Genomic DNA, 13,233 nt, shown 5'->3' on the forward strand with positions numbered 1-13,233 from the left:
TAATGATGTATATATGCTGTCCATAACAAGTGGCATATACTGACTGCTTGACAATAAACTTTGTAGGTAAAACATCCAACACTGGCTGCAAGTATTAAAGAATATTATCAATGTGTAATCACATTTAAGCATGTCACAGCCCATAGCCGTTTGCGGTATACAGGGTTGTACTCTAGCCCTGACTAAGATGTAGACAGTCTGCACAAGAAGTTGTTTTGAAAGGAGAACGTGACAAATACAAGGATGATTAAGAGCAGTTTGTGGCTTCAAGTCTTTCAATACTTAGCAGCACAACAAACACAGGCTGCCTCTGACAAGTGAGCTACGCGTTAGACCAGACACAACCAACTCATTCCAATTCTCTGATTCTTTGTGTACTGTCACCGTATCTCCCTTTTCAGTACACAGTGGATATTTACCCTCCCTATCAATGTAAAGCCTAAAAATATTGTGTTCATGTTACCTGTAAGTAGGGTTTTGTGATCTCCCTTAATCGACCGTCTAAACTATATAATCATCAAGTATCATCCCTGTTTTAAGATATAATCTTTAGTAGTCTACATTCGCAGTTAAACTGATTTCTAAAATAACTACATCGTTTGGAATTCAATATCAGCTTATTACTAATCAATACATTTATTACAAAAAATACTACCAATCATGAAGTTTATTTCGGCCGCTCTTGTTGCTGCTATGGCTGTCACAGTTACTGCTAGACCTTCTCCATGTATCGGACCTAATTGTCCCGCCGCATCACAGCATACAGGGTCTAGTATTATAGATTCATCTTTAAATGCTCCAGCGATAGGATTGCATGATCCATCGGCCCAACAGATTCCACATGATCCACAGACTCAACAGATTCCACATGATCCGTCAGCTCAACAGATTCCACATGATCCGTCAGCTCAACAGATTCCACATGATCCGTCGGCTCAACAGATTCCACATGACCCATCGGCTCCACATGATCCAAATGATCCGTCGGCTCAACAGATTCCACATGACCCATCGGCTCCACATGATCCAAATGATCCGTCGGCTCAACAGATTCCACATGACCCATCGGCTCCACATGATCCAAATGATCCGTCGGCTCAACAGATTCCACATGACCCATCGGCTCCACATGATCCAAATGATCCGTCGGCTCAACAGATTCCACATGATCCGTCGGCTCAACAGATTCCACATGATCCGTCAGCTCAACAGATTCCACATGATCCGTCGGCTCAACAGATTCCACATGATCCGTCAGCTCAACAGATTCCACATGACCCATCGGCCCCACAGACTCCACATGATCCATCGGCTCCACAGACTCCACATGATCCATCGGCTCAACAGACTCCACATGATCCATCAGCTCAACAGACTCCACAGACTCCAAATGATCCATCGGCTCAACAGACTCCACAGACTCCACATGATCCATCAGCTCAACAGACTCCAAATGATCCATCGGCTCAACAGATTCCACAGACTCCAAATGATTCATCGGCTCAACAGACTCCACAGACTCCACATGATCCATCAGCTCAACAGACTCCAAATGATCCATCGGCTCAACAGATTCCACAGACTCCAAATGATTCATCGGCTCAACAGACTCCACAGACTCCAAATGATACATCGGCTCAACAGATTCCACAAATTTCAAATGATTCATCGGCTCCACAAATTCCAAATGATTCATCGGCTCCACAAATTCCACAGACTCCAAATGATCCGTTGGCTCCACAAATTCCACAGACTCCAAATGATCCGTTGGCTCCACAAATTCCACAGACTCAAAATGATACATCGGCTCAAGAAGTTTCAACGATTTCAGAAGTTCCTGGGTCAGAGGCAACAGGAGTCCCAGATTCACAGACAGCAGGAGTCCCAGGCTCAGAGACAACAGGAGTTCCAGATTCAGAGACAACAGGAGTCCCAGATTCAGAGACAACAGGAGTCCCAGATTCACAGACAGCAGGAGTCCCAGATTCACAGACGACAGGAGTCCCAGATTCAGAGACAACAGGAGTCCCAGATTCACAGACGACAGGAGTCCCAGATTCAGAGACAACAGGAGTCCCAGATTCAGAGACAACAGGAGTCCCAGATTCAGAGACAACAGGAGTCCCAGATTCAGAGGAAACAGAGACTCCATGTGCTGGATCTAGTTGTCCATTTAGCAAAAAGTCTGGCGATGATAAAGATAGTCCCGAAGAAGAGGAAGAAGAAGAGGAAGAAGAAGAGGAAGAAGACGATGAAGAAGAGGAAGAGGAAGACGATGAAGAAGATGAAAGCAAGAGCAAAAACAAGAAAAAGAACAAAAACCAAGACGATGAAGAAGAAGAAGATGATGAAGAAGAAGATGAAGACGATGAAGAAGGTGATGAAGATGAAGGTGATGAAGATAACCCATCTGGCAAAAAGTCGCGTTCATCTAAAAATAAGCAACGTCCAGCTGGCGGTGCATCAACATCTAATCCAAATGAACCCGATCATTCATATGGCGAGATTCCTGCACCACCTCCACCTGATCGTTCATATGGCAATATTCCTCCACCACCCAATCAACCTCCATCGTCTCCACCTGATCGTTCATATGGCAATATTCCTCCTCCACCTAACCATCCACCACCTAACCATCCACCACCTAACCATCCACCACCTAACCATCCACCACCTAACCATCCACCACCTAACCATCCACCACCTAACCATCCTCCACCTAACCATCCTCCACCTAACCATCCTCCACCTAATCATCCACCACCTGATTATTCATATGGCTATATTCCCCCATCACCTCCATCTTCACCACCTCCACCCAATCAACCTCCATCTCGACCTCCACCATCCTCACCACCACCTCCATTTTCACCTCCATCTCGACCTCCACCTAACCAACCTCCATCTCGGCCTCCACCTAACCAACCTCCATCTTCACCACCTAATAAGCCTGTCCCCCCCACTCGCTCTTATAACGAACCCCCACCACCCAAACATAAAGTTTCTGTCCCATCGACCATCACACCTACACCTACTTCTACACCAGAATATCCTGAAGGAGAAATTGTTACATCCAGTGCATCATTTGCATCGCTTGCAAGTTTCTCGTTTGCAGCCATTGTTATAGCAGCTGCTGCATTCTATTAATTAGAAATAAATTTTGAATAGCAATATCTTTTTAATTATACTTTTTAGTTTGTGATTTGCTATAGTTAGTCATTCACGTAAAATGGCCGCTGGATAGGGGTGTCTGCATAATAAATCATCAGTTTCATGAAATAATTGATGCTAATTTACTGGACAAGATTGCATCTTCTAAACCCATTCAAGTCTAATTAAATGTAAAAATAACTTTAAATATTTAACTTGTATTAGATCAGATTGGCAAGTAAGCAAAAAATTCAAGCGCTTACTACTTGCTCAAATTGTTTTAAAGTTGCATGATAATGTGGTTGCTGAAAGAAAAGACCATTAAATTGTTTCTAATAAGATCGTGTGCTACTGAATGTGCATTTTACAGCCGTATTCACATAGAATGGAACACTTTTCTGCATTGATCCTGTAATGACTCTACTTTGCTTTGGAGTCGGCAATCGCTAACTATTCGTTGTTATTGAAAATTGATTACTTTTTCTATTGAAACACTATTCTAATATCAGATACGTTCGCGCTTTAGTTCAACATATTTCAGGAGTGCAACTATACATGCCGGTCACTCGGTGTTTACTTGAGATGTTCGTTTTGGAGAAAAGAAAGGTTTGGGGTTGAAAAGATGTCAAGGATGTGGAATGTATTGGGATGGAGATGTGAACATTTGCACTGTATTCTTGTACAAGAATGAGCACAAAGACCAGTCAACTAATGAGTTTATAAAACAATATTACCCAATAAGATTGGCACCAATCAAACATGACTATTTATCATGTATTTTAGTTTAATGTTTCATTTTACATGAATACAGCTGTAAATATGAATACATACGCCAAAATTGCTTGTCAAGCAAGGCTGTCCAATAAGAGCTTCTTGTGGATGAATCAAGTCATAAAATATACAAATCTAAACACGTTCACATTCAAAGCCTATTTCAATATCAGGAGTTTGACTCGAAAAACTGCAACCGCTCGAGCGTAGATATATGCAATGGCAACCAAAGAATGTTTAACTATACCAGATATATCATCTCATTTGCATAAATCTATATCCGAGTGCCAAAGTGTTAATTTCAGAACGTTTCCAAGAACACTTCACAGTCCACTCGCAGATGCATGGCGAAAGACATTTGTATCTGCTTCCAAGAGGTGAGTTTGTACATCTATATTTCAGGCTTATATTAAACTATAACTGCAATGTTGGCCACAACTTTTGGTTTGTTCAACCCATTTTTGATATAATGCAGGCGTAGTCAGCAGCTTCTAGATACCAGTATGACAAGTATTATCGATACAGCCAAATGGAGCACCTGTCTTGAATCAATAGATGTATGTATACATTTGAAATTCGTTGACTATATATGTGTTATTAAACGCTTCAACTCGACATTTTTGATGTGTAGATGACACCGTATTTCGCCGTAGGATCCGGAGCCAAAACAAACAATCTGTTTATTCTAGAAAATACTGCAGTAAATAAGCTAGATGCAGTTGAAAACTACACCCCTCCAGTCGATTCCCTTGTAGTAAGTCTCGCATATATAGTTTACCAACATGCACCATATATTATACTGATTAAAATATAAACTAGCTCAAGTCAGCGTTTAGTCTTCCTGGTCAAATTTTTGATTTATCTAGTATTGGAGATATACTTGTTACTGCAGGTACATTACTTTGTCTGAAATTCAAAGATTTGCCTAAATACATCAACTGTAGATCAATCAATCTATATATAATGAAATTAACCAAGTAAACATTGTTCAATCGCTCATTATAGAACCAAATGGGCTTGCTCAAATTTACAAAGTCGAGTTGCAGGATTTAGGCACAAAAGGAAAAGGCATTACACACGTCCAGGAATGTGTGATTGGTGATACTGCGATATCTAACGTTATATCTCCACCAGGAGTATTGATCCAATCCACTCGTTTAAAATGCATTGAGTTGGAACCCACTTCAGCGCCGTTATCTACCAATCGAAATAGTGACTTTTCTGCAGTTTCAGTTCGTCGTGTATCTGTGATACAAAGTAAAAAGGTGCATCTGTATGACTTGCCAACTTCAAAGGTTATATGCAGCGTGCAGCCAGGAAATAAACCGTTAAACAAGGTTGTGTATAGCTCACATGCACCTTTTGGATCACTAATGGCTGTGGGCGGTCATGATATGAACTTGTACTTGATGGATTCTCGCATCATGAGATCTGGAGGTGAAAACTCTCAATCGACAGTTGTATGGAAAACAGCAAACGCTCATTCCATGCCAATTATGGATATCAAATTTAATCCGTTTATTCCCTATTGGGTAGCATCAAGTGGTAAATTCGAACAAATAGTTTATATTCGTCACGCATATGATCACCCATTTTAACTAATTATTGATACTCGTCATGGCATGCATTAGATGCTGGTGGAGCTGTAAAGGTTTGGGACATTCGATATGCTGCTGGACCATCCGCATGCATCAATGGTCACTTTGATTCTGTCAACTCCATTGCTTGGTCCAATACCCATTGTGATATCATTTCCTTTGGATCGTCAGATCGTGCCTGGCGTGCTTGGTCTATTCAACCAGATCAACTTGTTTCTGCAGATCCTACTTCCAATATGTTTATTGGATTTCCTGGATCTGATTGGGGTATGTCCATTAATCCTAACGAGTCTGCTCATGCCGTCATTGGATCAAAAATCATTGGAGAGCATCAGACCGACTATACTGCTCCCATAGTATCTGGTATGTATTTATAAATTTTGTATTTTGAAATACAAGTAGTAAAAAATCAAACCTGCATGATCTAATTGGATACTTGACCATGGAAAATACAGTAATAGCATCCAACACACATGCAGATACGTTCTTGACACTGTCGGCTGCAGGAGAGATTATGAGTCATACAATTCGTAGCAATCTGCTTGAACAGCTTGCTATACATAGATATGACGACATTTCTGCTCGAAACGTTGAAACAAAAATATATGCTCGAAATCTTACAGATACTTTTCAATGCCTTACAAAGTACCTTCGTGCCGAGCGGCCTACAGGGGAAATGACAGCCAAGCACGAGCAAGAGCTGATTGAACTAGTGACAAAAAAGCCTCCATTAACACCGGCACCTATTTGTTTAGATACAGAGAAGCAAGATCTAAACCGCTCATTTGCTCAGACATCTCATTCAACTACTGCTAATACTAGTTTGAATACTAATGAAGACTGGTTTTCAGGTGCTGAAAAACATACAGACACTCGCGATATGGTTGTTGCATTCCGTGAAGATCTTGAAACCTATGGATATGGTCTTCCACCAGGCTATGGTATTCATACTCACAATTTTAGTATAGTTGACAAATTGATTCAAAGCCAATTTGATCTTACTGTTATGCGTTTCAAAATTGTCGATCAAGTTTTACAAGGAAATTGGCAGGCCATCATTGATAACGAAAAGGCACTTTACAGTGGAATGGAGACAGATTCAGAGTTGCTTGACTGTGACACAATTCAATTTTTTACCGAAGAATTGATTACGCATTCGCTCTTAAAGGGTATGACTATGGTATTAAAGTTTGGGGAGTTGGTGGCAGATACACCCAAAGCCCATTTTGAGAATCTGGCAAGTACAATGGGATTGCTACTTTTTCCAACGGTTTATGATTCGGCAGAATGGCTGCCTGATTTGCAGTCAAATTTAGCAGCTCAGCCACAAATTGAAAGACAGGCTACAATTGAAGACTATGTTTCTCGGGTGCGTAGAATGCGATTGTCATTTGGAGAAGATATTGTTTCTCCTACCATTTACTCTGGCGGGGTAATAAATTCAGCTGTGGGCTCATTGGGATCACCAGTGACTTCTGGTGTGTCATCTACTCCTCAAACACAGTATCTGGTACCTAGCAGTCCAAGGATATTTCCAAAGGAAGTGACTCTACTTCGAAGTAATAGTTCCAAGTCGCTAGTAAATGTAAAATCATCTCCCGTTAAACCAACTGGCGTCTTACCACTTTTGAGCAAAGTGTCTATTCACAAAGACGCGAGCGGATCCAACTTGTTTAGAGAATTATATATGCGAAAGCACACCCAAATTCTACGTGTTGCTTCTGAGCCCAAAGAAATCTTGCCCATGATCTCGCTGGAAATGTATGTACCATCAATACTCACATGCCTTGCATTGGTTTATAAGCACGCTTGTCAGTTGACTGGTTTGATTTAAATCCGTTTTAATAATAATCTATTTAGTCGACTGATCAAAATTGCCGAAAAACAGTCCGAGAATATTGATGAAGAGATTGTGCAAGCCATGCAGCAAAATGTCATGACGGACTCGGGTGTATCTGGTGTACGTGGTCGTGGAGGTACCATTTCTTCAAATGCAAGCATGCTCGGTGGACCTATTGTGGCACCTTTTGAGCGAACCATTTCGGCAACAGCAAACAGATTGTATGTAGATGCACTGCTTGCCACTAAGCGATTTGAGGATTACTTTGGTGCAACTATAGATTTGATTGTGGTAGAGTACTTTTGCTATTGATTTGAAAAACATGTGTGTCAATACAATACGAGCATACTCAACTAATCGGCTGATGCTGCACATTTCAATCTTAGTCGCAACCAACATCAGATTTTTCGCGTATGCTGTTTAAGCTGATTGAAGTAGAAGGTGTACCGAAACTCAAGACACACATTGATACGTTGTACACTACAGCTACCAATCATCTTCAAGCTATTTTTTCAAACACTTCAGCCGTGCCATCCGGCCCACCCAACCCAATGACTTCCAAGAGTTTAGTTCAGGGATCTAAGCTTTTGAGAGATGCCATGATTGTGCTCGTCAAGTCTGCTGCACACATCATGCAAGGACAAGAGCTTCTTCGTAGCGAAAAATTATACCTCGAGTCTTTAATGCGTCAAATGACACAGTTGACTGCCAGCATGCTGTAAGTGTTGTACACGGATTTTCATGACAATGATTTCCATTTCCATCTACTTTTACTTGGCTGAAAAATCAAACATAAAAATTATAGACAACTAAGTGGGATGCTTAGTAAAAGCTTTGAGCATTTCGATAAACAGCTTGGTAAAGGAAACCAGACCACAAGGTAATTTTTTTGGTGTTGTGACATTGGTGTTGCGTGAATCTTGACCTATACGTGTGATGGACAATTTAATTTCAAATAGAGAGTGGGCACAGACTGTTCATGATTCACTGCGAGATGCAGCACGAACCTTTCCACTTTCAGCCAACAAAGCACGACCAACGCAATTGAACGAAAAGGCAGCAACAGGACATACGATCCACGAGGAGGTGTTTAGTACACTAGATAAGCTATATCGGGGATTTATTAAGCCTGATGCAGGACAAAGTGCCTGATTGCCAGAAAGATAAAATGGATGGAATTCGACTGGATAGTTTGAAGTGATTGAATAAAGAAATCGGTTGATTTGACAATTGTTTTACTATTACCAACATGCAACAGCCTGGAAGCACGTACGGACAGAGCTCTGGTCAGCAGCAGCCGTATCAACAGCAGCAGCAGCCGTATCAACAGCAGCAGCAACCGTATCAACAACAACAGCAACCGTATCAACAACAGCAACCGTACCAACAACAACCTCCACATTTCCAGCAGTCACAACAGGCTGACCGATACCCTCCTTCTCCACCCTTACACATGCATGGCAATCAGCAACAGCAGTACGGTCCGCAAGGCTCCAGCGCAGCATACCCTCCTACTCCACCAACAGCTGGCTATCCAGCCATGCAGCAACCTCGACAACAGCACCAGCAAACCTACTCTGCGTATCCAGAATACAATCCTCAATCCAACGTCGTGGGTGGGCGATCATACCAGGGCTCAGTGTCAGGTCTTTCTGGCTGGAATGACCCTCCTAAGCAGACTGCTGATGCTGATGCTGCCGAACACATTTTAAAAGTTGCTGGAGCCGCACCCGAAGGTGTGATTGTTGCTTCATTTACCGCCGCTATGGATCTAGCTCGCAGTATCCTGGATGTATGTATCGCTTTGTCTTTTAGCTTTTGTAACATTACAATCTAATCCTTGATGATGCTTTCAACCATACTACACATATGAACTTGCTGGGACTCTAGCGTATGCCAAATCAACGCCAAAAAGTCGAGGATACAGATAGGAGAATCGACGGTTTATTTGATCGTCTTGCCAACCACAAAATCCAATCACAGCGAATGGTGTTTGCCCAACTTTTTCAAGTAGCACAGGCATTGAATTCTAAATCTTATATGGAAGCACAGGCCATGATATTGAAAATGATGACATCAAATTATGCTGATGAAACCCAGTGGATTTTGGGAGCTAAGCGGTTGGTTGAATTACTGATGCTTTTGGGCTAACTTTGCTTTTGGATCGAGGTATATCATGTGTGACTGTCACAATACATGTAGTGTTTTCCATGTGTTGAATTAGCTTGCAAGGACTGGGTTTCACCTACAGCCGACATCTCAATGACTTGCAAAATAGTTTAAATAAAAACGAGTGGTTTTCAAAAATCTTGATTAGTTTTTGAAGTGGAAAAATTCGGCATCTTCAAAATGTTGGCAACTTTTAATCTAATATCACTTACAACATCTAATAATTAAACCCTGGGGTCAGGACACCCATCAATAATCCACCGATAGGTTGACGCCAGATCTTTAACAGCAGCATGAACACCAAATCCATCCACAGCAATATCCCTGGAAAACCGTCTCAATTTTCTGCCGCCCCGCCATACCTTTTCAACACATCCGACATACTCTTCAGTTCCACCCTCCTCAAACATCCAGTCATCAATCATCTTATACACTGTTTTGAATGCGCCGGATCGAACTACAACTGCTGGCGTGCCACACGCCATCGCCTCTGCTACTGTGAATCCAAAGGTTTCTGATGCAGAGGCTGACACAAAAATATCGCATTGACCATAGTATGAGGCCACTTGATGTTCGTTGAAAATCATGCCAGTGAAGATCACTCGTTTTCGAGGTGATTGAGCAGTATTTGACAATGAAAACATTGGAGGATGTGGTTCGCAAGAATAGGGAATTATGGGTGTCGACATGACCAGTGTTTTAGCTGATTGGTCTGACATTGTTGCAGAATTGATATCTCCATTGCTCTTTCTTTCAGACGGTGACTTGATCAATTCATCTTCAAGTTCTTTTGCAACGACCGCCTTTTCACTAGAGTTGCAACTAAAAGGGGTTGAATTTGGCTTACTGGTAGTGTTGGCAGCAATAAGCCCATCGTTTGCAACGGTTGCTGGAGCAACAAACACTGCTGGTGAATAAACGTGCTCAGCGCCAACAACGGATTCAGAAAGCTCCTGTAACGACCTACGCGATGGTCCATCTCCAACAATGACTAGTGTAGCATTTGCCATGGATGGATGTCCCATTGCTTCTACAAGAAACTCGACATTTTTTTCTACAGCCAGTCGGCCAACATAGACTAGCATAGGACCCTGATCATCACTTGTCAATCCAGCTACCTGACGCAAATTAGTGATGGTCAGATCGGACTGAATAACAGGAGTTTCGATCATCTTGTGAAGACTTGATGATGATCCAGAAAACAGATTGTTTTGGATGGGTCTGTTCATTCCATTGTCATCCAAAGTATGCTCCGAGACCGTGTCTTCTTTAGCTGTTTCGTCATCCACTCTCTGCGGAACAAACACGTCTGTATCCAGCCCAGACTTCAAGTAGTGAATTCTATGTGCATACCTAAACACATATGAGTCGGCCGTTTTTGAAGGAATACCCACGCATGTAGCCAACCAGACCAATGGTAAAAAGTATAGCCACGTGAACAGGCCGTAAATGATGAGATCGAGACTAGGATGGGCACCAAAGTATCTTTTCTTGTAGTATTCCAAATACACGTGGTATGACACATACATCTTGATACCTCTCAGCCATATTAGTGGAAGAATAAATATGAATGAAAAACAAGTGGGGGCAACCAGATGAGCAATATCGTAGGGAACTGGACGAGAGAAATCTAAAAGTTGAAGAAGCAAAGGAAGCGGAGGAAAAAGAAATGTGCGTTGCTGAGAGTAAAATGGGTTAACAATAGAAGGAACTATCACATCGCAATCAGTTCCCTGAACCGAGAATACAGTGACGTGGTGGCCTTCTTGTCTGTAACCGTTGATGAGATTTTTACAACGGTTAGCAATGCCTGAGACATAAGGAGGCAGATATTCAGTAGCAAAGAGAATACGGAGCGGAGGTAGTGATTCATTGGCGACTTCATTCAAGCGGGATGATGCTTTGGAAAAAACAGCGGTTGTAGCACTGAGGTTAAATCGTGATAAAAAGTTGTTGAAATAAACATATAAGTGTTCAATGAAACAGTAGTAATAAGGATCAATTGGCATGATAGTTCCAAGAGTATGCAGTAGTTTTGGTGGATCTTGAACCCAGCTATAAGCTGGGCTGAATAATGCATAGACCAATGTCAAGACAATGAATCAAGTTCCAAGTCAACAGGCTTTACACAGCTACTACAAGTAGCTGGAGTATACAAGCCAATGGAAGAGACGACAAGATTAGACTACATTAGCCAATGAATATTCCATGTATTAACAAGAACTTGGACATCTAAACAAACTACTAAAACCACTAAAAGCCTATTAATAGAACCCCATCGTAATAATAATACCTTTCCAGTACCAATGAAGGAGAATCAGGACTAACAGTGGCTATAGATGGTTTCTCATGAACAGCGTCTGTTTTACGATAAACGAGTTCTGGCCCCATTTTCAGTAATCGTATTACAATGGCCAAGAAGAGTGCTGCTCAGTGCCTATCAATGGCCAAACCAGCAACAGCAGTTGAAGCGATAAAAACTCGAGATTTGTTTCAGGTTGCCGTCTGCCCACGTGCACTGTCCAGTGCATCGGCAGCCTTTGAAACAGACTTTATTTAACCATTTTTTAGATCCCAAACGGATTGAAATCATTACACAATTGAAACTCATTGAAATAGAACCGAAAATATATATCAAAAAGTCTGAAACAGTCCAAGATTGCTAAACTTGACACAGACCAATTGTCCATCACTACTAATCCATTCCAGCCTTAGTTCTCCATGGTGTTCTTGGATGCTTCGTGGGTCAGTCCAGACTCCTTGGCGGGACTGTTGGTAACGTCATTCTTTTTGAAACTTTGAGGTATCGAATGAGGAATACGCTCGGGTGATGGATGCTGAGATCCTACTTCGTTGGGAGAGGATTTACCAGCCTGTGACATGGCATAGTCTCCTGAATCAAAATACTTTCGGTCTCCTCCCTACAGACCATCATGTCAGCCCGTTTAAATTCAAGAGTTAGTTCATTACGCAAGCATAAAAGTGATCTAGTCAAGTAATCTATATCACCATTAGTTTTTGTTGGAGCCCAGCCTTCTTTGCAGGTGGAAGTCGTCCGTACTTTTCAAAAAAAGCCCGGTCTTCGTCTGATAGCTTCTACTCAATCGAATATAGTGTCATATCCAAAGATGATTTCAATTCGATTGTAAACCCATTCAGCATAATGAGAAATCGTATGTTTTTAGAATAAAAAGTTAATAATTATACTTGACCAATGGATACAAGCGTAAAGCAATCTTAAACTTTGAAATTCATATTTGGTCAAGCCTAAAATAGATTAGGACATGCTATAGTTTGGTAGTATTTTTATACAAGCCAAGATAAAAAGCAAACAAGTCTCCAGCCTCATTCCACCATCTAGTGATTCCTATCAATAGCCCTCAAAAGTATAGTGGTGGCATGGACAGAGCTGTATGGATTCCAGGGTATGAAGAGTACTCCGGATAATGGTCCTTCTGGTATATACCAAGATACAAGTATCATAGTACTCAAGAGTAACCATTTATATGCAAAACTCTATCCAAAGCAGCTGTTTTGGGTTTGGCGCAGTTGATTCTCAAGGTCTTTCCACCTTGTTCCCATAGGGAAAGAGCATTGCTGTATGAATCTTTGATAGTCCAGTATGCTTATATTCATAGTATATAGTCTGGAAACAAGGGAAACGTTGCTTACCGAAGGGTCGACTTGCATGGTGTGAATAATAGC

The 13,233-nt window shown here is 41.6% G+C and overlaps 5 protein-coding genes across 5 annotated transcripts; 3 read left to right on the plus strand and 2 right to left on the minus strand.

Annotated features, from left to right (window-relative positions):
* Positions 1-660: 660 nt before the first annotated feature.
* BATDEDRAFT_24031 (uncharacterized protein) lies at positions 661-3,147 on the plus strand (the record flags this gene model as incomplete). Its single annotated transcript, XM_006677830.1, has 2 exons — positions 661-767; positions 2,178-3,147. 2 exons carry the CDS (start codon positions 661-663, stop codon positions 3,145-3,147), a joined length of 1,077 nt encoding a protein of 358 aa, XP_006677893.1.
* A 993-nt stretch (positions 3,148-4,140) lies between these two features.
* On the plus strand, positions 4,141-8,511 carry BATDEDRAFT_24032 (uncharacterized protein; the record flags this gene model as incomplete). The annotated part of the gene is made up of 11 exons (XM_006677831.1): positions 4,141-4,298; positions 4,397-4,478; positions 4,553-4,675; positions 4,741-4,813; positions 4,927-5,466; positions 5,553-5,882; positions 5,975-7,280; positions 7,380-7,650; positions 7,746-8,077; positions 8,165-8,239; positions 8,319-8,511. The coding sequence occupies 11 exons, from the start codon at positions 4,141-4,143 to the stop codon at positions 8,509-8,511; spliced, it is 3,483 nt and encodes a 1,160-aa protein (XP_006677894.1).
* Positions 8,512-8,608: 97 nt separating this feature from the next.
* Positions 8,609-9,661, plus strand: BATDEDRAFT_34817 (uncharacterized protein; the record flags this gene model as incomplete). The annotated part of the gene is made up of 2 exons (XM_006677951.1): positions 8,609-9,151; positions 9,250-9,661. 2 exons carry the CDS (start codon positions 8,609-8,611, stop codon positions 9,508-9,510), a joined length of 804 nt encoding a protein of 267 aa, XP_006678014.1. The 3' UTR covers positions 9,511-9,661.
* A 91-nt stretch (positions 9,662-9,752) lies between these two features.
* BATDEDRAFT_87481 (uncharacterized protein) lies at positions 9,753-11,919 on the minus strand (the record flags this gene model as incomplete). Its single annotated transcript, XM_006678171.1, has 2 exons — positions 9,753-11,454; positions 11,822-11,919. The coding sequence occupies 2 exons, from the start codon at positions 11,917-11,919 to the stop codon at positions 9,753-9,755; spliced, it is 1,800 nt and encodes a 599-aa protein (XP_006678234.1).
* A 103-nt stretch (positions 11,920-12,022) lies between these two features.
* Positions 12,023-13,233, minus strand: BATDEDRAFT_36830 (uncharacterized protein). Its single transcript, XM_006677999.1, has 3 exons — positions 13,201-13,233; positions 12,538-12,624; positions 12,023-12,449 (listed from the first exon to the last, which is right to left on the minus strand). Exons 1-3 carry the CDS (start codon positions 13,216-13,218, stop codon positions 12,240-12,242), a joined length of 315 nt encoding a protein of 104 aa, XP_006678062.1. The 5' UTR covers positions 13,219-13,233; the 3' UTR covers positions 12,023-12,239.

Source organism: Batrachochytrium dendrobatidis, assembly GCF_000203795.2.
Source record: "Batrachochytrium dendrobatidis JAM81 unplaced genomic scaffold BATDEscaffold_4, whole genome shotgun sequence".
In the NCBI taxonomy this organism is placed as follows: Eukaryota; Fungi; Chytridiomycota; class Chytridiomycetes; order Rhizophydiales; genus Batrachochytrium; species Batrachochytrium dendrobatidis.